Source organism: Oryctolagus cuniculus, chromosome X (assembly GCF_051225735.1).
Source record: "Oryctolagus cuniculus isolate XC-2025 breed Fujian yellow rabbit chromosome X, ASM5122573v1, whole genome shotgun sequence".
Taxonomy (NCBI): domain Eukaryota; kingdom Metazoa; phylum Chordata; class Mammalia; order Lagomorpha; family Leporidae; genus Oryctolagus; species Oryctolagus cuniculus.
Window position 1 is genome coordinate 72,024,128 of NC_142888.1, and position 27,143 is coordinate 72,051,270.

General features: G+C 47.2%; 1 protein-coding gene across 1 annotated transcript; it reads right to left on the minus strand.

Moving 5' to 3' along the window:
- Window positions 1-16,984: 16,984 nt before the first annotated feature.
- On the minus strand, window positions 16,985-26,921 carry FGF16 (fibroblast growth factor 16). The gene is made up of 3 exons (XM_008272943.5): window positions 26,394-26,921; window positions 19,378-19,481; window positions 16,985-17,988 (listed from the first exon to the last, which is right to left on the minus strand). Exons 1-3 carry the CDS (start codon window positions 26,665-26,667, stop codon window positions 17,743-17,745), a joined length of 624 nt encoding a protein of 207 aa, XP_008271165.2. The 5' UTR covers window positions 26,668-26,921; the 3' UTR covers window positions 16,985-17,742.
- Between the last annotated feature and the right edge of the window lie 222 nt (window positions 26,922-27,143).

Here is a 27,143-nt window from a genome sequence, read left to right on the forward strand (position 1 = left end):
GCGTAGGCTTTCTGCCCCCTCTCCAGGCATGCCTTGAGGAACAGTGTTGGAGGAACTGATCGGTGCTTTCTGTCAGTCGGCTGCAGGGTTTAGAGTCATCACTGTGCCATCAATCACTTAGTGTTGGGAAAAGACACTCCAGCGCAGCAGGACACGAGGCTGCAGAGCAATAGGATTTCTCTCTTGTTGTTAAATTCCCATGACACGGGTCAAGTCAATGAACATTTGTTGGCTACTCAGTTTCCTGCACTGACAGGTACCATCAAAAGTTGCAGAAGGAGGTGCTCATTTGGAGCTGCAGTCTCAAGACGCTGCTTGGGACATCTGCATCCTGTATCACAGTGACAGTTTGAGTTCTGGCTCTGCTTCCAATTCCAGCTTCCTGCTAATATGCACCCTGGGAGCCAGCAGTTGATGGCTCATGTACGTGGGCCCCTGCCACCCATGTAGGAAACCTAGATGGAGTCCCAGGCTCCTGGGTGTGGCCTGTTCCAGCCCTGGCTTTTTTCAGGCATTTGGGAAGTGAATCAGTGGGTGAAAGATCTCTCTCCATCTCTCCATCTCTCTGCGTTGAAATAAAAAGTAAATAAATAAGAAGAAGTTGTGGAGAATGTGCAGGTTTTCACTCTGCCATTGTGAAGTTTACGTGCATCTGTATCTCCCATATGTAGTATCTTGTCAGCCACTATATATCATTCAGTCTTGTATTTTGTGTCAGCATTTTATAGATGAAGGAACAGGCTTGCCAAAGGGTCACACAAGCAGAATATGGAGCATCCCCATTTCAAATCCAAGTCGCCTACCATTTGCAAAGCCCCTCCCCCATTTTTAAATTGTATTTATTTATTTGAAAGGCAGAACAACAAAGAAACAGTGAGACAGACGGAGAGAGATCTTCATCTGCTGGCTCACTGCCCAAATGCCTGTAACGGTTGGAGCTGGGCCAGGCTGAAGCCAGGAGCTGGGAACTCCATCTGGGTCTCACACAGAAGGGGTAGGGATCTTAGTACTGAACCATCACTTGCTGCATCCAAGGGTGTGCATTGGCAGGGCGCTTGATTGGAAGCAGAGCAGCCAGGACCTGAACTGGCGCTCCAATATGGGATGTGGGCACCTCAAGTGGCATCTTAACCGCTGCACCAAATCCACACCCTGCTTCTTCTCTTTTTTCTATGGAACTTCTTTCAACCTATTTGGGAAAATAAGGCTGATTTTTTAAAAAGATTTATTCATTTATTTGCAAGGCAGAGTTACAGAGAGGCAGAGGCAGAGGGACAAAGAGAGAGAGAGGTCTTCCATCAGCTGATTCACTCCCCAAATGGCCACAACGGCCGGAGCTGAGCCAATTTGAAGCGAGGAGCCTAGAGCATGGGTGCAGGGCCCAAGCACCTGGACTGACTCTGCTTTTCAAATAAATAAAATGAATCTTGTAAAAAAAGGCAAAGTGATGTGATGCAGAGTATGGGACTGAAATTCAATAAACTGTGGAGACAACGTTGATTCTGCCACTAATTATACACATGTCCTTTTTAAAAAGATTTATTTTATATATTTGAAAGGCAGAGTTACAGAGAGGGAGAGAGAGAGAGAGAGAGATCTTCCATCCACTGGTTCATTTCCCAAATGGCCACAGGCGGAAGCCAGGAGTTTATACAGGGTCTCCCATGTGGGTACAGGGACTCAAGCACTTGTGTCATCTTCCACTGCTTTCCCAGGCCAGTAGCAGGGAGCTGGATCAGAAATGGAGCAGCTGGGACTGGAACTGGTGCCCACATGGGATGCCGGCCCTGCTGACAGTGGATTAACCTTCTATGCCATAGCACCGGGGCCTGTATATATCCTTATATATCATACTCTCTTTGGGAGTTTGCGAGTTTGGGAGTTTGGTAGACGAGGATTTTTAAAGGATTTGTTTATTTGTTTGGAAGTCAAAGCTACAGAGACGGTGAGAGACAGAGAGAGATAGAGAGAGATCTTCCATCTGCTGGCCCACTCCCCAGATGGCTTCAATGGCTAGGGTTGGGCCAGGTCAAAGCCAGGAGCCAGGTGCTTCATTTCAGTCTCCCACACGAGTGGCAGGGGCCCAAGCACTTGGGCCATCCACTGCTGCTTTCCCAGGCCACTAGCAGGGAGCTGGATCAGAAGTGGAGCAGCAGGGACCAGCATCCATATGGGATTCTGGCATTTCAGGCAGCAGCTTTATCTGCTAAGTCACAACGGTGGCCCCTAAAATAAGGATTTAAAGAAATGCAAAAAAGAAAAAAAGAGAGAGAGAGAAGAAGAAAAAAGAAATGCAAATGGAAAGACAGTTAATCTCACTTGTAAAATGCAAATAAAACTTTAAAACCACAATTTTCATCTGTATCTGATTGACAAAGAGAAATACTTGTTTATCTTGACAATATTATGGAAAAACAGGCACTCTAATAAATTATTGGCATTAGCATATATTGTCACTTTTTTTAAGATTTATTTTATTTATTTGAATGACAGAGTTAGAGACAGAGAGGGAGCTCTTTCACCCACTGGTTCAGCCCCCAAATGGCCGCAATGGCCAGGGCTGGGGCAGGCAAAAGCTAGGATTCAGGAGCCTCTTACAGGTCTCCCACAAGGGTGCAGGCGCCCAAGGACCTGGGCAATCTTCCACTGCTTTCCCAGGTGAATTAGCAGAGAGCAGAATTGGAAACTTGAACCGGTGCCAGCATAGGATGCCGGCACTGGTGGCAGCCTCTTTACCCGCTATACCACAGTGTCGCTGCCCCCTCCTTTTTTTTTTTTTTTTTTTTTGACAAGCAGAGTGGACAGTGAGAGAGAGAGACAGAGAGAAAGGTCTTCCTTTGCTGTTGGTTCACCCTCCAATGGCTGCCGCGGCCGGCGCGCTGCGGCCGGCGCACCGCGCTGATCCGATGGCAGGAGCCAGGAGCCAGGTGCTTCTCCTGGTCTCCCATGGGGTGCAGGGCCCAAGCACTTGGGCCATCCTCCACTGCACTCCCTGGCCACAGCAGAGAGCTGGCCTGGAAGAGGGGCAACCGGGACAGAATCCGGCGCCCCAACCAGGACTAGAACTCGGTGTCCCGGCGCCGCAAGGCGGAGGATTAGCCTAGTGAGCCACGGCGCCGGCCCCCTCCTTTTTTTTTTTTTTTTTTTTTTAAGATTTATTTTATTTATTTGAAAGAGTTAGAGAGAAGGAGTGACAGAAAGAGTGTCACAACTTCTGTGAAAGATAATTTATCACTATCCATCAAAATTTAAACTTAAAAAAAATTGAGAGGGAGAGAGAATGAGTAAAAGAGCTCTTGTTCTGCTGTTTCACATCCTAAATGCTTGCGGTGGCCAGGAAACCAGGAACCCGAAATTCAATCCAGGTCTCCCACGTGGGTGGCAGGAACACAATTCCTTGAACCATCCCCTGCTACCTGCCAGGGTGTACATCAGCAGGAAACTGGAATCAGAAGGAGAGTCTAGGTATCGAGATCAGGCATCCCAATGTGGGATGCAGGCATCTTAATCCGTGTCTTAACCACTAGGCCAAATGCCCGCCTCATCTATCAAAATTTAAAATGCGTATGTCATTTTACTGAGAAGATAACACCTCTAGGAATTTATGGTCCTGACATACTCACTGGCATACTCATATGTTAATAAACGTATACAAATCTGCACAGGGATATTCACTTGGTTGTTAGTTGAGTGGTTGCAGACTGGAAACCATCTGAATGTCCACTGACTTAGGGGGTGCGGTTATTGATGAAATACTTTGTAGCCTTTTAATAGATCTACAGTTACTGATATGGATTTCTAAGACACATTGTGAGTGAATCAAAACAAGGTGCATAACAGAGTATGTAAACAATTTGTTCAGAAAGGATAAGACACCTAATAAAGATTGCTGACTTTTTTGAACATTTACTATGAGTTAGACACTGTTCTAATAATTTCCACATGAGGGTACATCAAAAGTCCGTGCACATGAGGTTTCTTCAAGAAGTTAATGAAAACTACATACCATAAAAAACTACATATGATTTTCAATATTTTTTGGCACCAAAATGAACTTATCTTTTAATTAACATTTTCCACGAAGTTTTTGAAGTGCCCCTGTATGTGTGTTTTTATATAAACAATATATTACCTATATACTGTTTTTACAAGAATGAGATCGGGGCCAGCTCTGTGGCACAGTGGGCTAAAAGCTCAGGCCTGCAGCACAGGCATCTCATATGGGCGCTGGTTTGAGTCCCAGCTGCTCCCTTTCCAATCCAGCTCCCTGCTAATGCACCCGGGAAAGCAAAAAAAAAAAAAAAAAAAAAAAAGAGTTAGATCATCCGGGGCTGGCACTGTGGCACAGTGAGATATGCCACCCATATGGGATGCTGGTGTTGCAGGTGGTGACTTCATCCATGAGGCCACAATGCCGGCCCCTTGGTGTTTTTACTATATATTTTTATGGGCCCTAAATTCAGTACATTAAGTTTAACATCATTTTTATTTTGTGGCAAATATTTAATCAGAGATTTTATCTTTTAATTTTATTAAGCATTTTAAATATTTATTTGAAAAGCAGAGTGAGAGAGGAAGAAAGATGTATCTTCTATCCACTGATTCACTCCCCAAATGGCTACGGCTGGGGCTGGGTCAAGCTGAAGCCAGGAGCCAGAAATTCCCTTCAGGTCTCCCACATGGGTGGCAGGGGCCTAAGTACTTGGACATCTTCCATTGCTTTCCCAGGCTCATTAGCAGGAGCCGGATTGGAAGTGGAGCAGCTGGGACTAGAACCAGCACCCGTATGGGATGCTGGCATCACAGGTTGCAGCTTAACCCACTGTGCCACAATGCTGCCTCCAGTACCCAGGTCTTGAACATGTGATCCAATATGGCGTGTGGGCATCCAGAGCTGAGGTTTAACCTGCTGCATTAAATGCTTGTGCATAATTTTTTTATATTTAGGCATTTGTGAATTTTTTCATGGTTTCAGTAGTGGTTTCATCTCTTAATTGTATATTTAGGAAGCTCTTCAATACTTAGAGAAAAATGAACACGTTTAAAGGACAAAGGCTGTGTGGAAGAGTTGGGACCAAGGACCCAGGGAAAGAACATGGCTTTTAGAGAGGAATGCACACTCTCTAAAGGAAGAGGAAAGACGAATGAGTCTCAGATACAGCTTGAAGAAAATTAAAGCATACCCACGCACTTGAAGATATCTCATATTCAGGGATTGGAAGACTTACTGCTGTTAAGGTGGCAACACTCTCCAAATTCATCTACAGATTCAACACAATCCCTATCAAAACCCCAAATGATTTCCTTGTGTAAGTTGGCAACTTGATCCTAAAATTCATATGGAAATTCAAGGTACCCAGAAAAGGTTTTTTTTTTGTTTGTTTGTTTGTTTAATTCCTTGAGAAGGAAGAAGAAAGTTAGATGACTCCATTTCTATATTTTAAAACTTACTACGGGAGCTGGCACTGTGGCGCAGCGGGTTAAAGTCCTGGCCTGTAGCGCCAGCATCCCATATGGGCACAGGTTCTAGTCCCGGCTGCTCCTCTTCCAATCCAGCTCTCTTCTATGGCCTGGGGAAGCAGTAGAAGATGGCCCAAGTCCTTCAACTCCTGCACCCATGTGGGAGACCCGGAAGAAGCTCCTAGCTCCTGGCTTTGGATCAGCACAGCTGTCGCACCCAACCGGGGAGTGAACCAGAGGATGGAAGACCTCTCTCTCTCTGTCTCTACCTCTCTCTGTAACTCTATCTTTAAAAAAAAAAAAAAAAACTTACTACAAATCTAAGTAATCATGACTATGTGGTACTAGTGTAAGGATAGACATAAGTCAATGGATACAGTTGTCAGTGCAGAAGTAAACTTATACATCTTTGGTTAATTGATTATTGACAAGGATGCCACAATTATTCTACCGGGAAAGAACAATCTGTTCAATGAATGCTGCAAGACATCTAGACACATACATGAAAAAGCATGAAGCTGAATACCTATACAACTATTAAAAGAAAACAGAGGGGTAAATGCTTTCACTTAGGCAATGGTTTCTTAAATGTTATACCAAAAATACAAGCAACAACAACAACAACAACAACAAATTGACTTTCATAAAAATTAAAAGCATTTGTGTGGGACTGGCATCATGGTGTAATGGGTTTGACGTTCCCTGAAATTCTGGCATCCCATATAGGCACCAGTTCAAGTTCCGGCTTCTCTGCTTCTGATCCAGCTCCCCACTAACGTGCATGGGAAAGAAAGCAGTGGAGTATGGCCCAAGTGCTTGGGCCCCTGCACCCACATGGGAGAGCCAGATGAAGCTCCTGGCTCCTGGCTTCAATCTGGCCATTGTGGCCATTTGGAGACTGAACCAGGAGGTGGAAGATCTCTCTTCTTTCTTCCCCTCTCCCTTTTCCTTCCCCTCTTCCTCTCCCTTTCTTTCTCTCTGTAACTCTGCTCTTCAGATAAAGAAAAAACAAATTAAAAAAGCATTTTTGTGCAACAAAGGATATTATCAATAAAGTGAAAAGACAAGTTACAGAATGGAAGAAAATATTTGCAAATCATATATCTAGCAAATAATTAATACCTAGGATATATAATGATATTTAACTCAATAACAAAAAAGATAAATATCCAAATTTTAAAAAATGGGCAAAGGGTGCTGGTGCTGTGGCATAGTGGGTAAAGCCGCCGCCTGCAATGCCAGCATCCCATATGGATGCCGGTTCAAGTCTCGGCTGCTCCTCTTCCCATCCAGCTCTCTGCTATGGCCTGGGAAAGCAGTAGAAGATGACTCAAGTGCTTGGGTCCCTGCGCCCGTGTGGGAGACCCGGAAGAAGCTCCCGGCTCATGGCTTCCGATTGGCGCAGCTCCAGCCATTGCAGCCAATTGGGGAGTAAACCATTGGATGGAAGACCTCTCTCTCTCTCTCTCTCTCTCTCTCTCTCTCTGCCTCTCCTCTCTGCGTGTAACTCTGACTTTTAAATAAATAAATAAATAAATCTTTTAAAAAAAGGGCAAAGGATCTACAGTATACATTTCTTTGAGGAAGACAGACAAATATTCATTAAGCATATGAAAAGATACATCATTAATCATCGAGAAATACAAATCAAAACCACAATAAAGAAGGACTATACTTCTACACAATGAAAACCATGTATGACAAGCCCCTAACTGAAAAATTAAAAGCTTTTCCTCTAAGGTCAGGGACAAGACAAAGATGTCCACTCTCACTACTTCTTTTTATCCTAGTCCTGGAAGTCCTGGACAGAGCAATTAGGCAAGAGAAAGAAATTAAAGGAATCCTAATAGAAAAGCAAGAAGTGAGGGGCTGGCACTGTGGTGTAGTGGGTAAAGCCGCCACCAGCAATGCTGGCATCCCAAATGGGCACTGGTTAGAGTCCCAGCTGCTCCACTTTTTTTTTTTTAAAGATGTTTCAGTTTTTAAACAGAGTTTTAACAAAGATTTACTCATCTATTTGAAATTCAGAGTTACACAGAGAGAAGGAGAGGCAGAGAGAGAGAGAGAAAGAGAGAGAGAAAGAGAGAGAGAGAGAGAGAGAGAGAGGTCTTCCATCCGCTAGTTCACTCTCCAATTGGCTGCAATGGCTGGAGCTGTGCCAATCCGAAGCCAGGATCTTCTTCCAGGGTTCCCATGTGGGTGCAGAGGCCCAGGGATTTGGGCCATCTACTAATGTTTTCCCAGGCCGTAGAAGAGAGCTGGATCAGAAGTGGAGCAACTGGGTCTCGAACTGGCGCTCATATGGGATGCCAGCCCTGCAAGTGGCGGCTTTACCCATTAAGCCACAGCACTGGCCCAGTCGCTCCACTTTTGATCCAGCCCTCTGCTAATGCACTTGGGAAAGCAGCAGAGGATGGCCCAAGTTTGGGCCCCTGCACCCACATGGGAGACCCTGAAGAAGCTCCTGGCTCCTGGCTTTAGATTGGCCCAGCTCCAGCCATTGTGGCCATTTGGGGAATGAACCAGCGGATGGAAGATCTCTCTCTCTCTCTCTCTCTCTCTCTCTCTGCCTCTGTAACTCTGCCTTTCAAATAAGTAAATAAATCTTTAAAAAAGAAAACCCACAGAAAACAAAAGTAGATTAGGGATCACCAGGAACTGGGAAGAGCAGTCATAAAGTTGTATTGCTTAATGATTTTGGGGTTTTTGCTTGGAGTGATGAAAACGTTTGGGAATATACTGGGACGACTGCGAAATACTACAAATGTAACTAATGTCCCTGAATTGCACACTTCAAAATGAAAAAAAAAATGGCAAATTTTGTCATATATATTTTACCACAATAAAAAATTTGAAGTTTTTTTCCTTAAAAGAAAAAAAGCAAAGCCAAAGAACATCAAAATAAATAAAATTTAAAAAGAGTTAAGAGGAGGATAATATTAGATAGTTTGGGTCTTCTTAACATAAAGGTGAGAGAAGTTCTGCAGAGAGGGATCAAAGAGTGCCCAATCCAGAACACGCTGCAGCTGAAATCTCGACACAAATGGAGATTTGTAGGATGGCACACAAATCTATACAGTGTTTACCACCTATTCTCATGAGAAGAATCACTTAGGGATTGTTGATTTATAGGTCAGCAATGCTCAAAGTGTGGTCCAAAGATTCCTGGGTGTCTGTGAGGTCCTCTCTTTCCTAATTACATGTCTACAAGAGGCTACATTTTCTCCTTATTCTTCAGCTAAAAGAATATAGAGTGACAGATTGAATGCAAAAGCAGCCATGCAAATCCAGCGGTCTTGTATCAAGACAAACATCAAAGAGGTTTGGAAAAATGTAAAATAATATCACTCATTAAATTTTTGAGAATATAGTTATTTTTTATAAAAATGTTATTTATGCCAATGTGTATTGGGTTCATTATTGCTTAAATGATGTATTAGATAATAAAAAAATTCTGAGTCTATTTTGTTTTAAAGATTTATTTGTTTATTTGAAAGGTAGAGTTGCAGAGAGAGAGAGAGAGGAGAGAGAGAGAGAATCAGAAAGAGAGACAGAGAGAGATCTATCCACTGGTTCACTCCCCAAATGGCCACAATGGCTAGGACTGGGCCAAGCTGGAACCAGGATCCTGGGTCTCCTGCGTGGGTGGCACAGTCATCTTCTTCAGCTTTCCCAGGCACAGTAACAGGGAGCTGGATCAGAAGTGGCACAGCTGGGACACAAACCAGCACTCCAATAGGGGATGCTGGTATTGCAGTTGTTGGCTTAACCTACTGCGTTATAACTCTGGCTCATCCCTGCTATAGATTCTTATAGTACTTTGCAGGAGGATATTTCAAAAAGTTCACAGAAAGTGTAATAAGATACGTTTATTTTAGTGCAAAATAAACAGTTTTTCATATACACACTTCTCATGAACTTTTTGAAGCCCTCTGATGCCCTTTCTTTACTACAATACATGCATTTACTTGTTTCTGTCTATCCCCCTGACTAGACCATGAGGAGAGGAACTGTGTTATAATAAGCACTCAATAAATAGTTGTTGAATTAATGAGTTGGTTCAGTGCCAAAGAGTTAGGAAGTAGAGGAATCTGATGTAAAATGAGGTTGTTCTGACTTCAGGACCCGAGGGACATGTTATTTACATGTCTTTGCAATCGATAAAGGACAGGGCTGATTGAAAGGGATGTGGAAGGGCGAGACAGCCTATTATGGCATGGAGGTGTGGAAAGAGACCACTGAGGGTTGAGGAAGCAGTGGGATATCTGTAGTGTAGAGACCTAGTAGTGTTTCTGTTGAGGATGAGGGGAAATTAGGTCCTGACAATGACCTCCTCTTTCTTTCTTTTTTTTTTTTTAAGATTTATTTATTTTGAAAGTCAGTTACAGGGAGGGAGAGATGGAGAGAGAGGCAAATCTTCCATCCACTGGTTTACTCCCCAGATGATTGCAGGCTATTGATCAGACCCAAGCCAGGAGCCAGGAGCTTCATCCAGGTCTCTCATGTGGGCAGCAGGAGCCCAAGCACTTGCTGCTTTTCCCAGGCCATTAGCAGAGCTGGATCAGAAGTGGAGATGCAGTGGCTTGAACTGGTGCCTATATGGGATGCTGGCGCTGCTGTTGGAGGCTTTACCCACTACCCCACAGCACCGGCCCCAGTGACTTCCTCCTTTCAAAAGACATGCTCTCTCCTCTCTGATCCCCTCCCCTGTACCTGCCACATTTTCCCCTGACAGAGCCCAGCTCATGAAGTGCTGGGGAAAGGCAATGTGGCTTCACCTCCTTCAGAGAGGAGAACAGCTCCCCAGCACCAGCCTCCTCAGGATGAGGGAGGCTGGGTTGGCTCTCCAGGCAGCTTGGACCGAGTCCAGGTGGCCTGTGGCTCTGCTTGAGCTCAGAGCCTGATGATTTCTGACTGCACAGCCACGGCTTTGGGGGCTGAGCACTGCAGTGACTTGAACATGAGCTACACTAGGGTTCTTTTTAGTTTTCCAAGCCTTTGATTAGAATCCTTTAGGGACAGTGCTTGTCCCGATGGCTCTGATAAGCTCCTTGCATCTGGGCCCGGTGGGCTCAGTCTCTGGCTAATTTTTGGGCACAAGCAGTTGCTATGGTTTGGGTCCGAAGTGGAGCAGCCGGGACTCAAACCAGTGCCCATATGGGATGCTGGCATTGCAGGGAGCGGCTTTTACCTGCTCTGCCACAGTGCCAGCCCCAATTGCTATGGTTTGAAAGTCCCCACTACCAAAACCCATGTGACAATTTTATCCCCTTTGTGCAGTGTTAAGAAGGTGGAAACTCAATCCAACTATGGTATTTGGAGATGGGACCTTTGGAAGGTGATTAAGGTTAAATGACATCACAAGGGCAGAGCCCTAATTCAATGGAGCTGTTGTTTTAGAATAAGAGGAGGAGAGACCTGAGCTAGACCTGAGACATTCTGTCTCACTGTGTGATGTTGCCACTTTGGGACTCTGCAGAGAGTCACCAGCAGCAGCAAGAAAGACCTCACCAGATATGGCTGCCTGAACTTGAACTTCCCAGCCTGCAGAACTTGAGAAGAATAAACCTTTAATCTTTACAGAGTACTCAGACTGTGGTATTCAGTTACAGCAGCAGAAAATGGACTAAGCAGCATCGGGTGCTGGCCGTGCCAGTGGAAGGAGGGCTGTGTGGTGAGGGGAGAGCCCTGCAGCGTCACTGTCAGGGCTGCCCTGGGGCTGGGCTCTGTGCAGACCCACTGAGGAGCACAGCCATCTCAGCTCCACTCCCGTTTGGGTGGACATTGTGGCGCAGCAGGTGAAGCTGCTGCTTGGGATGCCCTGCAACCCATATCAGAGTATGGGTTCAAATCCCAGCTCCTCTGCTTCTGATCCGACTTCCAGCTCATGTGCGTGGAAGAGCACCAGATGATGGCTCAAGCACTTGGGGTCCTACTATCCATATGGGACACTCAGACGGAGTTCCTGGCTCCTGGCTTCAGCCTGGCCCAGCCCTGGCTGTTGTAGGCATTTGGGGAGTGAACCAGTGGATGGAAGATCTCTCTCTCTCTCTCTCCCCCCTTTCAAATAACAATAAATAAATCTTAAAAAAAAAAAAACCTCTAACAACATTTTCACAAAGGTCACAGTGGCCACCAATTCTTATGCCACATGCTTTGAGGCTGTTGAAATCCTTAGAGTCGTTGGCCCTTTAGAACCAGGGAAAGGCCAAATATAAATCTACAAAAATATTTGCATTCTATTCCACAAACCTTGAGGATCTGAGGAACCCCCTCATGGACCTCTGGTCTACTGTGCTTCTTTTGGTCTGGAATAGCAGTTGGGTAGCACTTTGAGTTTAGCTCTCCTACAAGGGGACTTCAAAAAGTTTGTGGAAATATATATTATGAACAAGCTATGTGTGCCTTTCAAAAATGTTTTGCACCAAAATAAATTTATCTTTTAAGTCCATTTTTCACAAACGTTCGGGAGTACCCTCATAAATTTCTTTGGAGCATAATTGGTGCTCAGGAGAACTTTTTGGGTCCTATCAAATACACAGAAAATGAGTTCCGCATTTTGCCATCTTTATATACTTTTCACCCTATCTGCTCTAAACGACTCAATATCCTTGTCAGGTGGTTGTCCTGTGTCTGCTTAGAGGCTTCCTCCAGTGACAGGGAACTCACTCTCTTTCCCAAGACACACCCTACTTTGTCATTGTGCCCATTTAACTGTAATCAGATCCTAACACTTCAGATGGTTCTGTTACATAATGTACTTTCTCTCGTCCAGCGTTTGTATCACATACACATTTGCTAAAGAAGGCATCTATGTCTTTGCTTATTCATTCATTCATTTTAAAAAGATTATATATACTTACTTATTTGAAAGACACACACACATACACTGAGAGAATAAAAGAGGGAGGGAGGGAGGGAGAGAGAGAGAGAGAGAGAGAAAGAGAGAGAGAGAAAAAGAGAGAAAGAGACAGAGAGATCTTCTATCCACTGGTTCACTCCCCAAATGGCTGCAACAGCGGAGCTGCGCCAATCTGAAGCCAGGGCCTGGAGCTTCTGGGTCCCCCGCATGGGTGCAGGGGCCCACGGACTCCAGCCATCTTCTGCTCCTTTCCCAGGCATGCTAGCAGGGAGCCGGATCGGAAGTGGAACAGCAGAGACATGGACATGAACCAATGTCCACATGGGGTGCTGGTGTTGCAGGCAGCTGCTTAACCTGCTATGCCACAACACAGGTTCTACTCATTCACTCTTTCAATTAACCATTCATTTATTCAACAAACATTTTTCAAGTACCTGTTCTGTTCCAGGAACATCCTAAAACTCTGGGAATGGATGAAAGGGACGCAGAGATGAAGAATAAAAATTGGTCTCTGCACATGTTTTCATCTAAAACTAGAGCTCCAGACTTACTGTTCTTTTTTTAAAAAATAAATTTACCTTTTAAAAAACTATTTGTATTGGGGTCAGTGTTGTGCCACAGTGGGTAAAGCCACCCCCTTCAATGCCAGCATCCCATATGATTTCAGGAGTCCCAGCTATTCCACTTCTGATCCAGCTCGCTGCTATGGCCTGGGAAAGCAGTGGAGGATGGCCCGGGTGCTTGGGCCCCTGCACCCATGTGGGAGACCTGGAAGAAGTTACTGGATCCTGGCTTTGTTCTGGCCCAGCCCTGGCCATTGCAGCCATTTGGGGAGTGAACCAATGGATGGAAAATTATTCTCTTCCTCCACCCTCACCCCACCTGTAACTGTGCCTTTCAAATAAATAAAATAAATCTTTAAAAAAACTTATTTGTATTTATTTAAGAGGTAGAGAGACAGACATAGATAGCTAGCTAGCTCCTTTATGTTGGTTCATTCCTCAAATGCCCACAATGGCCAGGGCTGGGTCAGACCAAAGGTGGGAGCCAGGAACTTAATCCAGGTCTCCCATGTGGGTGGCAGGAACCCAGTTACTTCAGCCATCACCTGCTGCCTCCCAGAGTCTGCATTACCAGGAAGCTGGAGTCAGGAGCTAGACCTAGGAATTTAACCCAGACACTCCAGTGTGGGACACAGGCATCTTAACTGCTAGGCTGAACGCCCACTCCAGGAGCTTACTATTCTGTAATTTCCTTTAGGTTGACACAAAATCCATTACCATAGCACTTTAAGGATATGGTATTAGTCAGCTGTTGATTGGGGCCAGCATTGTGGCATAATGGGTTAAGCCGTGGCCTGCAATGCCGGCATCCCAGGAATATGGGTGACAGTTCAAGACCCTACTGCTCCACTTCCAATGTAGCTCCATGCTAATGCGCCCGAGAAAGCAAGGTTCAAGTACTTGGAACCTTGCACCATGTAGAAGACCTGGATGGATGAAGCTCCTGGCTCCTGGCTTCTGTTTGGCTCAGCCCCAGATGTTGTGGTCATTTGGGGAGTGAACCAGTGGATGGAAGATTTCTCTCTCTTTGCTTCTCCCTCTGTGGCTCTGCCTTTCAGATAAATAAATCTAAAAAAAAAAATCAGCTGTTGATTGATCTAGTGGTACTAAGTCATCCATCTTGCATTTCCATTTCTAGAATTTCCCTTTCCCATCATTTTGAAAATGAGAACAGCTGCCTATTGCCATTTTCTGGTCACATATCCCTTTCATTGTTATCCCTCAAAGTTCAATATCAAGAGCAAGCTTCTCCTGCACCCTAGGACCCTATACTGTTCTCCTAGTCTTCTTTCCCTTCCTCCTAGAGGAAAATCCAAGTATTGACCTAGGATTTGGGGATATTACCTTTTATTTTTAAACAATGACATTTTTCTTGCAAATCCTTCCCTGCAAATATAGTGCTTCTGGCCTTGCCAACCCCATGTCAAATGCCTTTGAATAACACTGGCCCTGCTCACAGGGAAGTGCCAGCTTCCTATTGATAGATCTCATGTAGCTCATAAGTCCTTAACAGTGGCTGTGTATCAAATGTTCTTTGTAGCTGAACACAGATAAGATTTTGGATTTAAATTAAAGGTGTGATGCTCATTAAAAATGTGACGGGGCTAGCATTTAATCTATTGGTTAGGATGCTGATTTTTTTAAACTTTTTTTTTTCACAGGTAGAGTGGACAGTGAGAGAGAGAGACAGAGAGAAAGGTCCGTTGGTTCACCCTCTAATGGCCGCCGCGGCCAGCGCGCTGCGGCCAGCGCACCGCGCTGATCCGATGGCGGGAGCCAGGAGCCAGGTACTTATCCTGGTCGCCCATGGGGTGCAGGGCCCAAGCACTTGGGCCATCCTCCACTGCACTCCCTGGCCACAGCAGAGAGCTGGCCTGGAAGAGGGGCAACCGGGACAGAATCCGGCGCCCCGACCGGGACTAGAACCCGGTGTGCCGGTGCCGCAAGGCGGAGGATTAGCCTAGTGAGCCGCGGTGCCGGCCTATAGGATGCTGATTAAGATGCCCATGTCCCATATCAGAATACCTGGGTTTGATACCTAGCTCCAGCTCTTGACCCCAGCTTTCTGTTAATGCAGACCGAGAGGCAATGGTGATAGCTCAGGTAATTGGGTCCCTGCCACACACATGAGAGACTTGGATTGAGTTCCTGGCTCTCGGTTTCAGCCCAGTCCACTCCCAGTCATTGTGGGCATTTGGGGTGTGGACCAATGGATGAGAGTTCTCTCTCCCCACCCCTCTGCCTCTCAGATATATTTTTAAATGTGATTAAATGTCACTTAGGTGATTTTTAGACTTCTCCCAGAGACTTCTAGACATGGTGTCTCCTTACAGCCCAACATGAACATCACCACCAGCCTCCGTGTTTCTACAAATCCTTTTCCTTCTTCATAACAGGCATTACCTTTAGGAGCAAATCCACCCTAATCACCCTAGCCCACTGAGGTCTCCACTTTGGTGCTTCCATTAATTAGCTTTCAAGCTGATGATCACACAAGGTATGTAACTGAGCATTTTTAAATCATACATACAGTCTTACTTGCTATTTCATGTGTGGCCTCCTTGTTGGGTACTTAGATTTCGGTGAGCTTTTATAGACCTTTCAGTTTTACTTATTTTAAATTTTTTATGCTTTTGTTTTTTAAGTGAGTTGGTTCCTAAGCTATGAGTTTCACTCATACAATTGGTTGGAGGAGTAGTGGATGGCTACATTGAAAAAACTGTCCCAAACCAAAAATCTCCTGCTAGGCCTTCATGATACCTGCACACTTAATGAAGCTTTTCTCCTTTTGGTCCTTGTCTCCTGACAATATTCTCATTATGAAAACTGCAAATAATCCTATGCTTCTACCTCAGTAAATATCAGTAAAGAGGCCAGGGAAAGATAGCTCAGGGGCTGTTCTGGGGAAGAGGGAACCCAAGAGTGCCATCCCCACTTCAGCTAGAGCCATTCTACTTTTCTCTACTTTTGTTTTACAGGCCAAACTTACCCTATAACTTTATTTATAAGCTATTCATCTGCAAAAAAAAAGTAAAAACGCATTGCTTTTTGTCAAAATGTATCATGCACAGAGATCTTCTAGGACTGTTAAGCTGCAGGTTGCAGGGTCCCACTCCCAGAATTGCGGCTAAGTTGCATTTCTAACAAGTTCTCTGATGATGTTGCTGGTCAAGAGACCATATGCTCTGAGCACTACTGCTTAGGGGGATGTATTGACAACTTCCCAGAATTCTCCAGAAGCACTGGAAGCAGATGCGGGGTGGGTGAGAAGTGGAGGATTGGGAGAACATCTCCAGAAGGGAAACTGACTGGCTCAAAAAATTCCATCTCTCTGTTGATTGTTGTTTATTTGGAATCCCTTCATTTTCATGTCTGAGGTAAAAAGCCACCAATTAGGGTTTCTGACCCTAGAGTTTTGGGCTGTCACCAAATCCCAAAGGAGGCTTGCTCTATGCCTAGTCCTAAGCATAAGTGGGAGCTTCTACAGGAACTGATGGTCCAGGCCTTCCTGCAACTTTGATTCACCAAGTTTCTTTTTCCTTTTTTTCTTTTCTTTTCTTTTTTTTTTTTTTTGACAGGCAGAGTGGATAGTGGGAGAGAGAGACAGAGAGAGAGGTCTTCCTTTCTGCCGTTGGTTCACCCTCTAATGGCTGCCGCGGCTGGCGCGCTGCGGCTGGCGCATCGCACTGATTCGAAGCCAGGAGCCAGGTGCTTCTCCTGGTCTCCCATGGGGTGCAGGGCCCAAGCACTTGGGCCATCCTTCACTGCACTCCTGGGCCACAGCAGAGAGCTAGCCTGGAAGAGGGGCAACCGGGACAGAATCTGGCGCCTTGACCGGGACTAGAACCTGGTGTGCTGGCACCGCAGGCGGAGGATTAGCCTAGTGAGCCGCGGCGCCGGCCAATTCACAAGTTTCAAGTCATAGAGCCAGAAAAGACCAACATGACTTCACATAGGGCCTCTAAATGACGCAAACATACTGTTCCTCCAGCACAGGTGGTGTGATGCCGACATCAGGAAATGATAATAAGTTGGGGAGAAAGAAGTGGCCAAACTTCTAATCATCCTAAATGTACAAATCAACAGAATTAGACAGCGATTTACAATATAAAGACAATTTTATTGCCAATAAAAGCCTTTAATAACTCATTTTATCCTGTTTCAGTAGGACCTTATTCTTTCTGATGAAAATCCAGTCATAGCATCTCTCATTAAAAATAAAATTATTTTGAAATAAATAAATATATAAAATAAATAGCATATACATTTCATAAATAGTTTGTCCTTATGCACAGTATCCATGCTTACATTTTAATATCATTTTCGTACAACCTACCCCATCTCCCACTTCCAATGGCAGGAAAACTGCATGTCAGGACAGATGAGAAATCTGCAATGCCAATGCAGGGATGGCTTGCAGCAGGGCTGGAGCCCCAAGGATTTTCTTAAAGAGACTTTTCCAAAACTCTGTAGGTAGCATCTATGGCAGATTCCTTGGTCTTTCATTTATACCCATTGTCAAGGAATTTGGGTAGATTGTGGGGCAAGACACCCCTGGCCCTTGGCAGGAGCCTCCATTCTTTGCCATGCCACCTCAGGGGAAAGAACATGAGTAAAGAAAAACATATATACAAGATTCCCTTGAGCCCACCCCCTCCCCCACTGCCCTCCCCAAAATAACCCAACCTTGATATACACTTTGAACAACCAGGGAACAACTGGGTTGAGTTGAACAGTAAGTGCTTCTCTGTTATCTAAATTGATAGGAAGGAAGGATTGAAAAGCTATGAGTATAGTGCTTGCAGAGACAACTACGGCCCCCAGAGTACATGGGTCACAGAGTCACGCTAGGGTCCATTACCTATAGCGGAAGAGGTCTCTGGACATGGAGGGCAACTTAGAAGGATCTACTGGCCTGGGTAAAAAATGGGTGAATTTCTGGTGTCGCTTAGTCCTGTATCCTTCCCGGGGTGAGCCGTCCTTATTTAAGGCCACATAATACTGTCTCTCCGAGTCCGAGTGTTTGTACAAGGTGGAGGCATACGTGTTGTACCAGTTTTCTTCAAACTGTTCCCGGAAGACACATTCACGTGTGAGTTTCTTCTGTGAGGGGGAGAAAATCAAGCAGAGGCCATTATACGTCTGTCTCTCCCATCCCTGCTTGCTGGTGGAGAAATCATGAAACAGCAATAGCCCATTGCTACCATAAAAATTCAGCTCCATCTCCCTGCATTACAGGGGTATCTTTCTTCTAAAGAGCATTAAATGCTCCTGTCTGCATCTCCTTCATCCTCTTTCACGAGCCACACAAAAATGGTTTAGGTGAGATCTTTTATGAAGGGATGAGATTGGAAGAGATGGCCTCACCTGCCTCTTTGAGCCTGAGAATTTCTGCCGGAGCCTTCCAATGCCCTGCTGGCACCCACTGAGCTTTCTCCCTACTTAGGGCTAATAATGTTCAAATCCATTGAGATTACAGCCAACCACGTTAACTGACAGGCAAAGGCCTCAGATCTATATAAAGCTCCATGGGAGGTGAGCTGTGATCTCTCCTAATGAAGGGTCTCAGGCTTGTCAGTTGGAAAGCTCAGAAAAGATCTCCTTGAAAAGCCCCTCCAATCTGGCTACTTCAAGCTGGCAGCTCTTGGGTCTCTTGCCTCTGTCCCTTCTCACACTTGATCCGGCCGCCATACTACTTGCTGAGGTTGCCGATACTGAGTGCTGGGGACAGGCCTATCTCGTAGGTGTCAGGGAAAAATGTGTTCTGATTTCATGGGGTGTGGGCAGCCAGAAAGCATGCTATGTGACTCAAAAGTCAGAGCCAGGAGTTGGGATACCCTGAAAGGGTTAAGGTCAGCAAAGTCACTCACCAGTCCCCACTGCTGGGCTAGCTTCCAGGACAGAGAAACGACACTGCAGCCTGCCCAGTCCTAGTGGGGGCTTAGGGCTGTCACCAGACCCTGGGACCCTCCTTCTTCATGTGTTTGTTTCATCTGGCTTTGGGATTCAGCTGAAGCAATCTGGAGATGAGGACTGTGGTTAACCTCAGGATCCTCAGTCTGAAGATCAGCTCTTCCACTGCTTTTTGTTTGTTTGCTCATTTGTTCTTTTGCACCTGCTAGTCTGCAGTTCCTCTGGACACCCAGTAAAATTCAGAAGTGCTCCTTGGGAGAGTTAATGCCCCAAACCCTGAGCATCTCCTGACACACCAGCATGGCTGATGGTTATCATCAGACTAACTGCCCCTCAAATGGAGAAGGTTAAAGCAAATGTACCACAGAAAAGCTTATGCTTTGATGAGGGGCCGCAAAAGGGAAGGTGTCAAGTAGCAAAGCCCTGGGTGGCCAAGAAGTCGCTAGAAGACACTAATCCTTTACAGTTGACAAAAGTCCTTTTGAGTGCTAGCTAGATAAATGTTTTTATACTTCTGCCTTACATTGTCCCAAACACCAGTAGTAATAGCCCCCGATGAAAAGAAAACCTTAAACTTACCGACCCATATAGTTCCCCTCGCTCGTTCATTCCAAGGTACAGGCCAGAGTCCACTCCCCGGATGCTGATCAGCCCTACAGCCAAGCTGATAAATTCCAGGATCCCTAGGGCAAAAAAATTGAACACCATTCCCATTATTAATATCAAGCCAAGAGCTATGATGTGAGCTACTAGTCATTCATCCCTAACTAGAAGCCAGCTCTGTGTGCCTTTGGTGAATGGCCCGAATAAACCATCTTTGACAGCAAGATCAGAACCACAAAGAAGCCCCTCAGTCTCTCTGGGCCTCGGTCTTTCCATCTGTAAGGTGGGGAGACAGTCTCTGTCTCTATTCAACATGTGTAGGCACATGTGGAGGAAGAGACCATCAAGAAGCCTTTGCCTACGCAAGCTGCCTGATTACAAGGTGCTACTGCTATCAGATACCACCATTTCAAGAAATGGGAGGGCAGCCTGCTAAAAGCAAGAATGAAGCCAGGCTCTGTATCTCTCTCAAAGTCATCTCCCTCCTCACTAGGGCACACAGCATTGCCTCGCTGTCCTCTACACTGAACTTGTTTTGCACCCTCTCAGCTCCCATGTCCTTAAAGCCACATGAGGCTGTCAACTGCCAGTAGCTGATTCTAACAAAGGCCACACAGGCCACTCACTCAGTTTGTTCCCTCTGCTTCTGTCAGGAGGGAATACTTGGCCTCATGAGAGCTCTCTCCTAAAAAGTGTTCTCAGCTAGTACAGCCTCAAGCTGACAAGCCTGTCATTCTCCCCTTCTCTCTTGAGAATTTTAAGTTTATCCATGGCAAAGAGTTGGCAGGTAGTACTGGATTTGATACTGATTTAAGATGTTGCAACTTTAAGGGGAAAGGGGAGAGATCCAGAAATGTCCTTTTAGCTGACAAGGTTAGAGGTGAAGATTTGAAAATATTTTCCTTTTCAGCAGGAGAAAAATTAAAAAAAAAATAATCAACTACTATGAGGGGAAAAGACCCAGAAATGAAACCCTGATCATACGGAAGACTTTGCAGTTGTGTCCTCAGATAGCACATCTCTGCATTATTATCTGGATACAGACATAATAGCCAACTAGATTCGCCTCTGGTATTGCTGTCTCTAACCACATTTTTCAACACACAGACCAAAAACTTGATATGATTGTCGGAGGCATCCAAAGCTTTGAAATGAGTTCATATCTGGCTGTCTTTCTTATCTAAAAATGAAATTCTTAAGGGTAATAATACTCTATAGAGATTGGGAATGATTCCTTAATGATCAAAAATTTTAAGTGGTTAATTGTGAAAATGGGTTCAAAACTCCAGTGAGAAGTCTCCTGCAGAGCCCCAGTGGCTTGGGCTGGTGGGTGGGTGTTCTGACATGGCAGCTTTGATGCATACCAAAGATCTACTTGAAGAATGTAAGGTACTTCAGTTGTTGGTCTGTGGAACACTCAGGGTTTTGGCCTTTGGCTTCTGGCATTGGAATCTTCCAAGTTTTAGTCTCAGTTTGGTTGTTACTCTTGCAGCACAAGGAAAGAAGTCCTGAACAGTGGGCCTTTGGCCTAGCAGTTAAGATGCCGCTTGGGCCACCTGCATCCTATATCAGAGTGCCTGAGTTTGAATCCTGGCTTCCCTTCTGATTCCAGGTTCCTGCTAATGCACACACTGGGAGGCAGCAGGTGATGGCTCAAATAACTTGGATTGAGTTCCTGACTCCCAGCTTCTGCCTCCAGCCTGGGGCTACTGCAGGCATCCAGGGAGTGAACTGGAGGGTGGGAGATCGCTCGCACTCTCTCCCACCCTCCCTCCTTTTATTTCTCAAATAAATAAATAAAAAGTTAAAAAAGAAAGGAGTCCTGAGAAAAGAAACTGACACACAGAGGCAGGAGGGAAGGGGAAATGGCTACTGCCAGGTAGGGGTCTGCCCTGGTTAGATTTTTAATGACTTGTAAGTGGACATAGGAAGACTGCTTATCCTGGCCTCCAAAGACATTCAGCCGAGAGTGATGAGATACTCAAGATCCAGAACAATTTCAGAACAATGGGCAAGTGGGTTGATGCCAGCAAAATAAACTTAATGAGAATCCATGCCTTGCACTTTAGTCCCCAAAATCAACTTCCTGAGGTGTTTTGTGTTTGGGGTTCTGTTGGGAGTGGGGAAGCCTCAAGTGCAGACAGCTGAATTAACCACACCCCTTAGTCTATAGCCCATTGCCATAACTGGTCTGGGCAAGAGCTGTTGTGTGATCTCTTTCTTTGTTTACCTCCATTCCCTGCTTCCATCTGCCTCCCCACTTCAGGCAACCATATATATTCTTTTTTTTTTTTTTTTTTGACAGGCAGAGTTAGACGGTGAGAGAGAGAGACAGAGAGAAAGGTCTTCCTTTTTCCGTTGGTTCACCCCGCCAGTGGCCGCCACATCTGGTGCGCTGCACCAATCCAAAGCCAGGAGCCAGGTGCTTCCTCCTGGTCTCCCATGTGGGTGCAGGGCCCAAGGACCTGGGCCATCCTCCACTGCACTCCCAGGCCACAGCAGAGAGCTGGACTGGAAGAGGAGCAACTGGGACAGAATCCGGCGCCCCGACCGGGACTAGAACCCAGGGTGCTGGTGCCATAGGCGGAGGATTAGCCTAGTGAGCTGTGGCGCCGGCCCATATATTTTTTTTTGAAACTATGGACCATTATTTTGTATTTTTGAGCACCTTCATTATATGCAAGTCTGCCCATCTCTTCAATGGGCAGGTGTAGTTTAGCAAAACACACACACTAGCTTACAGGATTTGAATGACTAGAGTAAGCTCAGTGTGCTGGGTGATTCGCAGGATTATGGAAAAGTTAATGTAAAATTGGTCACATAGGGGCCAGCACTTCGGCGTAGCGGGTGAAGCTGCCACCTGCAGTGCTGTCATCCCATATGGGCACGGGTTCAAGTCCTGGCTGCTCCACTTTTGATCCAGCTCTCTGCTATGGCCTGGGAAAGCAGTGGAAGATGGCCCAAGTCCTTTGGCCCCTGCACCCACATGGGAGACCCGGAAGGAGTTCCTGGCTCCTGGCTTTGGATCAGCGCAGCTCTGGCCATTGCAGCCATCTGAACAGTGAACCAGTGGATGGAAGACCTGTCTCTCTCTGCCTCTCCTTCTCGCTCTATGTAACTGACTTTCAAGTAAATAAATAATCTTAAAAAACAATTGGTCACGTAAAAATAAAAAAAATCATTCAAAAGTTAGTGAAAAATAGAAAAAGGGTTAAAAGTCATTGTGAGCTAAGGCAGCATTGCTAGAGATCTAGTAACTAGCACCGTGGAGGGGACTGGCCCACTCTGCTCTGCCTTGATTGGACTACAGTGAGTCTCTGGTGGGTGGTTGTACTCTGTTTGGGAGAGGGATCTGGCAGAACAGGGGCGTGTTCAAAGTGGCGCTGCCAGTGTGGCTGGGAAAGTGGGAAGCAGGTGATGACGCAGCTGTGAGGGCTACCCTGGAAGGGACACCGGCGTCCTGGAGCCTGCGTTCTTTGCTTTGTTCAGGCAGCTGACTTCCGAGCTTCGAGCCTTGGTTCCCTCCTTCCTTCCCTAAGTGTCTCATGTCTCCAACTACCCTGAGCTCATTAAGTAGCACAGGACAGCTTGTGATCTCACCGCCCCAGACCCGGTGTGAGAACAAATCATGAAACCCAAGAGGTGTGGCCATTTGAGTCACCACCGTTTTTCTCCAACTCAGTGTTCACCCCGATGCCAAAGGACAGATCATACAGGAAGTCACTTGGGTTGGGTCCAGGAACAGGGGTCTCCAACAGCTGGAATCGTCCCTGCCCAGCTGTCTCTGGGCATCATTTCCCTCTGCCAACTTTCCTATTAGCTGGATTCAGACTGTGGGAACCCAGGGACACATGATGATGGAACAGATATTCCTAAACCTTCTCCTGAGTCCCTGCCAGCATGAACGGGGAGAGAAAACAAGCCATTTTCCTATTTTCCCAGCCACAGCTGGGCAGGGGTGTTAACAGCAAAGTGTTGAGGCACAGTGTTAAGTAGGCAAAAATCGTCCTCAGTACTTTTACCCCTTCATGGCCCAGGACTTCCCTCTACGCTGCCCCATCTTGACCTGTGCACCTCAGGCTCTGGCCTTCTCTCGACAAGTTCCAGACTCTTCTCTTCTTACACCTCTCTCTCCAGGGCCTCAATCAAAATGGATTTGTCCTGGGCCCCACTGCTTCAGAACCCAGCGACATGAATGGCTAATATGTCATTTAATCTGGTTCCACAACTGGCCTGAGCTCCCTCAGCCACCTTTTCAGACCTTCAGGGCCAAGACGGTGCTGCTTTGGCATTGTGCCAAATAAGAACCAGCTCACTGGAAAACCCAAGCAGCTGCATGAGCCTGCTCCATCCCACCTGGCAGGAGGCCTCTCCTCCAGTCTGGCTCCCAAGCTCAGTGCTGCCGGTCCACAGGTGCCCCTCAGGAATGTCAGGATCTCTGTGAACCTCGTGTAAACGCCACCAGCCAGGCGGGGATTGAAATACTCCTGGCTACTGACTGCAGATGGAGAGCGGGGAGCATATGCTATGCCAACAGGTTATTATTTGGAGTCGGGGCTGCTCTTGGGCTCAGCCTGACTCGTTCTGAACACATGGATTCCAGGGTAATCCTTGGGGGCCCTGCTCTCCAATTACAACAAATAGCTATTTACTTTACATGGCCTTTGGAGACTACCTCCTCCCCCCAAGCAGAAATCTATAATATTTTATATCTTAAGTCTGGCCTACTTTACTCTGCTGGAATGTTGACTGCTAAAGCACTTATGGAATGTTAACGTTTCGATTTATTGAATACCCTGGCTGATTAACTCAAACGTGGAGGGAGGAGAGGGTTAGCAAACGCGAACGCCACCTCTTTCTGTGCCAAAAGCTAAACTGAGAAAAGAGTAAGTATGTGTTTGAAAGTTGGCAGGGGAGGTTGCAAAGAGACAGCTTTGACCAGTTATCATTTCCTTTACAGGAAATACATGGAACTTCCAGGAAGTCAGAGAAGGAGAAAAGGGAAAAGGTGATGCAGAGGTGGTCTCAGGCAGTGTGTGTGTGTGTGCATGTGTATGTGTACGTGTGTGTGTGTGTGTGTGTGTGTGTACGAGTTTAAAAGGCAAAACCAAAAATGAAGCCATCAGTTAAGCAGCAGCGAAAACATCCCTTCCTCCTGCCAGTTTTATTTCCTTTGGTTTCTCCTTAATCTTAACACCCTTAGCAGGTCTGGGAGATGAAAAGAAATCAAGATGTGTCTTTAGGGAGGTAATTAAAGACCACTTATCCCAAGAGCCTATTACTGATTTATGTTGACCTTCTAGGTTATTGGGCTCTGCTTATGCACAGAGTCAGACAAACACTTGTTAACCGCTGGGAGCTATGCTCACAGTTCCTCCACCTTTGCTGCCCCCACTCTGAATTTCTCCATCATATCTTGGCTTTTCTTTTATGTAGCAGCAAGGACCTATCCCAGTGTCTTTAGGCCATTACTGGGGGTCTCTCAGGCCAGGGTGCAAGTCTTATTCCTTATGATGAGGACTGCAAAACTCACAAGCGATGGGAGGGAAAGGAGCCAAGTGAGCACTCCTCCTCCTCCCACCCCACCTTATCAGCCTTTGGAGGACCTGCTGCAAGTTTATACAGACACCTGCACCCCTCCATTACCCCTCCCAACCTACTGTACTCCAGCTCCATTTGAGTGCATTTTTCCAAGATGACATAGACCTCATTAGGTTTCCTGCCTGCTCCCAGCAAGGAAGAGCAACCCTGGCCCTAAGTTGTTTGCTAGACACTGCTTTACCGAGCGAGTGGCCCCTAGGCCCCCTGCTTTACTGTGCACTCTAAGATGCAGCTCTAGCAAGGCACGAATAGGATGGAGCGGTTTGGGAGACCGTGGGGGAAGGGTGGGGACAAGAAAAGAACAAGGTTGTTGCTTGGAGGGTAGGCAGAGCCTCTTTACTGCCTTAGGGGTAGAAGGTGCCCTTCTTGGGTTATAGGGTCCTTAGGAGAAAGCAGAGGCCACGGGGGGGGGGGGGAGGAGAGCCACCACAGCACCCACAGGATGGCTTAATAGAGACCAGACTAGGAAATTGAAAATTAAAATGGCAAATTAATGAGTGAACACATTTGCTTAGAAACCTAACGATCTCTCTCCGAGATCAAGGCTCCTATTAATTGTGTAATGAGTTCTCTGTGAGACAGACAGCTGTGTCCTTTGAACAGCCCGCATAGGGGTGGGCAGGGAGAGACAAACCTGGATGCAGGTTGCCTGTCTCCTGTCCCGGGGCTGGGAGACACCTGTTTTGAGGGTTGGGAGTGGGCCCGGGACGGTTTCCTCACCGAATCAAGGAGCCCAGAGGTAGTCCCGGGCAAAAGCTTGCTCAGGACTTGTGCCCTCACACGTTGAACACCGCAAGGTTTTTCTACATTCCCTGATATCCAGCTCAGGCCATGCCGCCTGGATTGTCTCCTACCCTAAGCAGAGCAACCCGAGGCAGGCAGGTGCCGCGGCTGCCAGGTCCTCACCGCCAAAATCGACTCGGGCGCGAGCCACACGCCCACCACGCCCATGGCCCATGCAGGCTCCTGCTCCGGGCAATCAGCCGCGACAGCGACAGCCCTGTTATCCACAAAGCTCAGCCCAGCACTGCAGCGACGGTCCCCGGCCTCCAAGGCGAGAACTCCCACCCCTCGCCCAGCTCCACCTGCTTTCGTGGAGGCTCAGAGTCCAGCTCCCAGAGCGGAGCCCCCCTCTCTCTCCTGGGGAGGGAGGGTGGAGTGGGGAAAGGAAAGGCCACACCGCAGGGCGCCCCCGCCCCCTCCCGGGAGCGTCCGGGGGTGCCCCGCGCCTGTTGCCGAGCGGCTCCGGTCCGCGCCGTCGCGTCCCGCCTGGACGGGCCCGGACAGCACCAAACCGGGGTCAGTATGCGGGCCCCGCACGGGAGCCCCGAGCCGTCGGCTCCTCAGAGCGCCGTCCGCCCGCCTCCCTACCGGCCTGGCCCTGTGCTCACCGAAGCGACTGTGGTCGTGGCGGGTGCCATGCACCGTGCCGTTGGGGAAGATTTCCAGGTGGAAGCCGGTGCGGCAGTAGAGCTGGCGGCGCCGCAGGATCCCCTTCAGGTGGGCGAAGTCTGTGGGCGAGCCGCGCTGCAGTTTCCCCTCGATCTGGCCCAGGCGCTCGTTCAGGAAACCCGGGGAGTCAGCTAAGGGCACGTTCCCCAGAGACGAGGAGAAGCCGTGCAGATCCCAGTCCAAGGAGGCGAAGACCCCCCCCACCTCCGCCATGGCGGGGCCGACAGCGGCGCAGGCTGTGCGGGGCGCGCGCGGGCCGAGCCGGGGCCGCGGGGCGCGAACTGCCTCTCCCCGCGGCGGGCGCGGGCGACTCGGCGGCGCTCGCTCGCTCCCTCGCTCCGCGCTCTGCCCAGCTGCAGTCGACGTCTGTTCGCGTCCAAGGAACTTCTCAGCGGCGGGGAGCGTGGGGCAGCGCGCTCCTGACCTTGCTCTCAGTCGAAATGCGGCTTCCCGTCCGCATCCATCTCCCCCGGTCTCTCATAGCTGGCTTCGTCGAGCTATCAGATGCAAACGGCACTTTATATACATACCCACTCCCCTTACATTGACATATTGGATATTTAAATACAAGCCACACCTCACTGGCATCCCCTCCGAGATTGGTGTGTGGGTTCTTTTTTTTTTCCCCCTTCTCGTATCCATTTGGCTCTTTTTGGGAGAGGGGGGTGGAGGGGGGGAGAGAGTGAGCG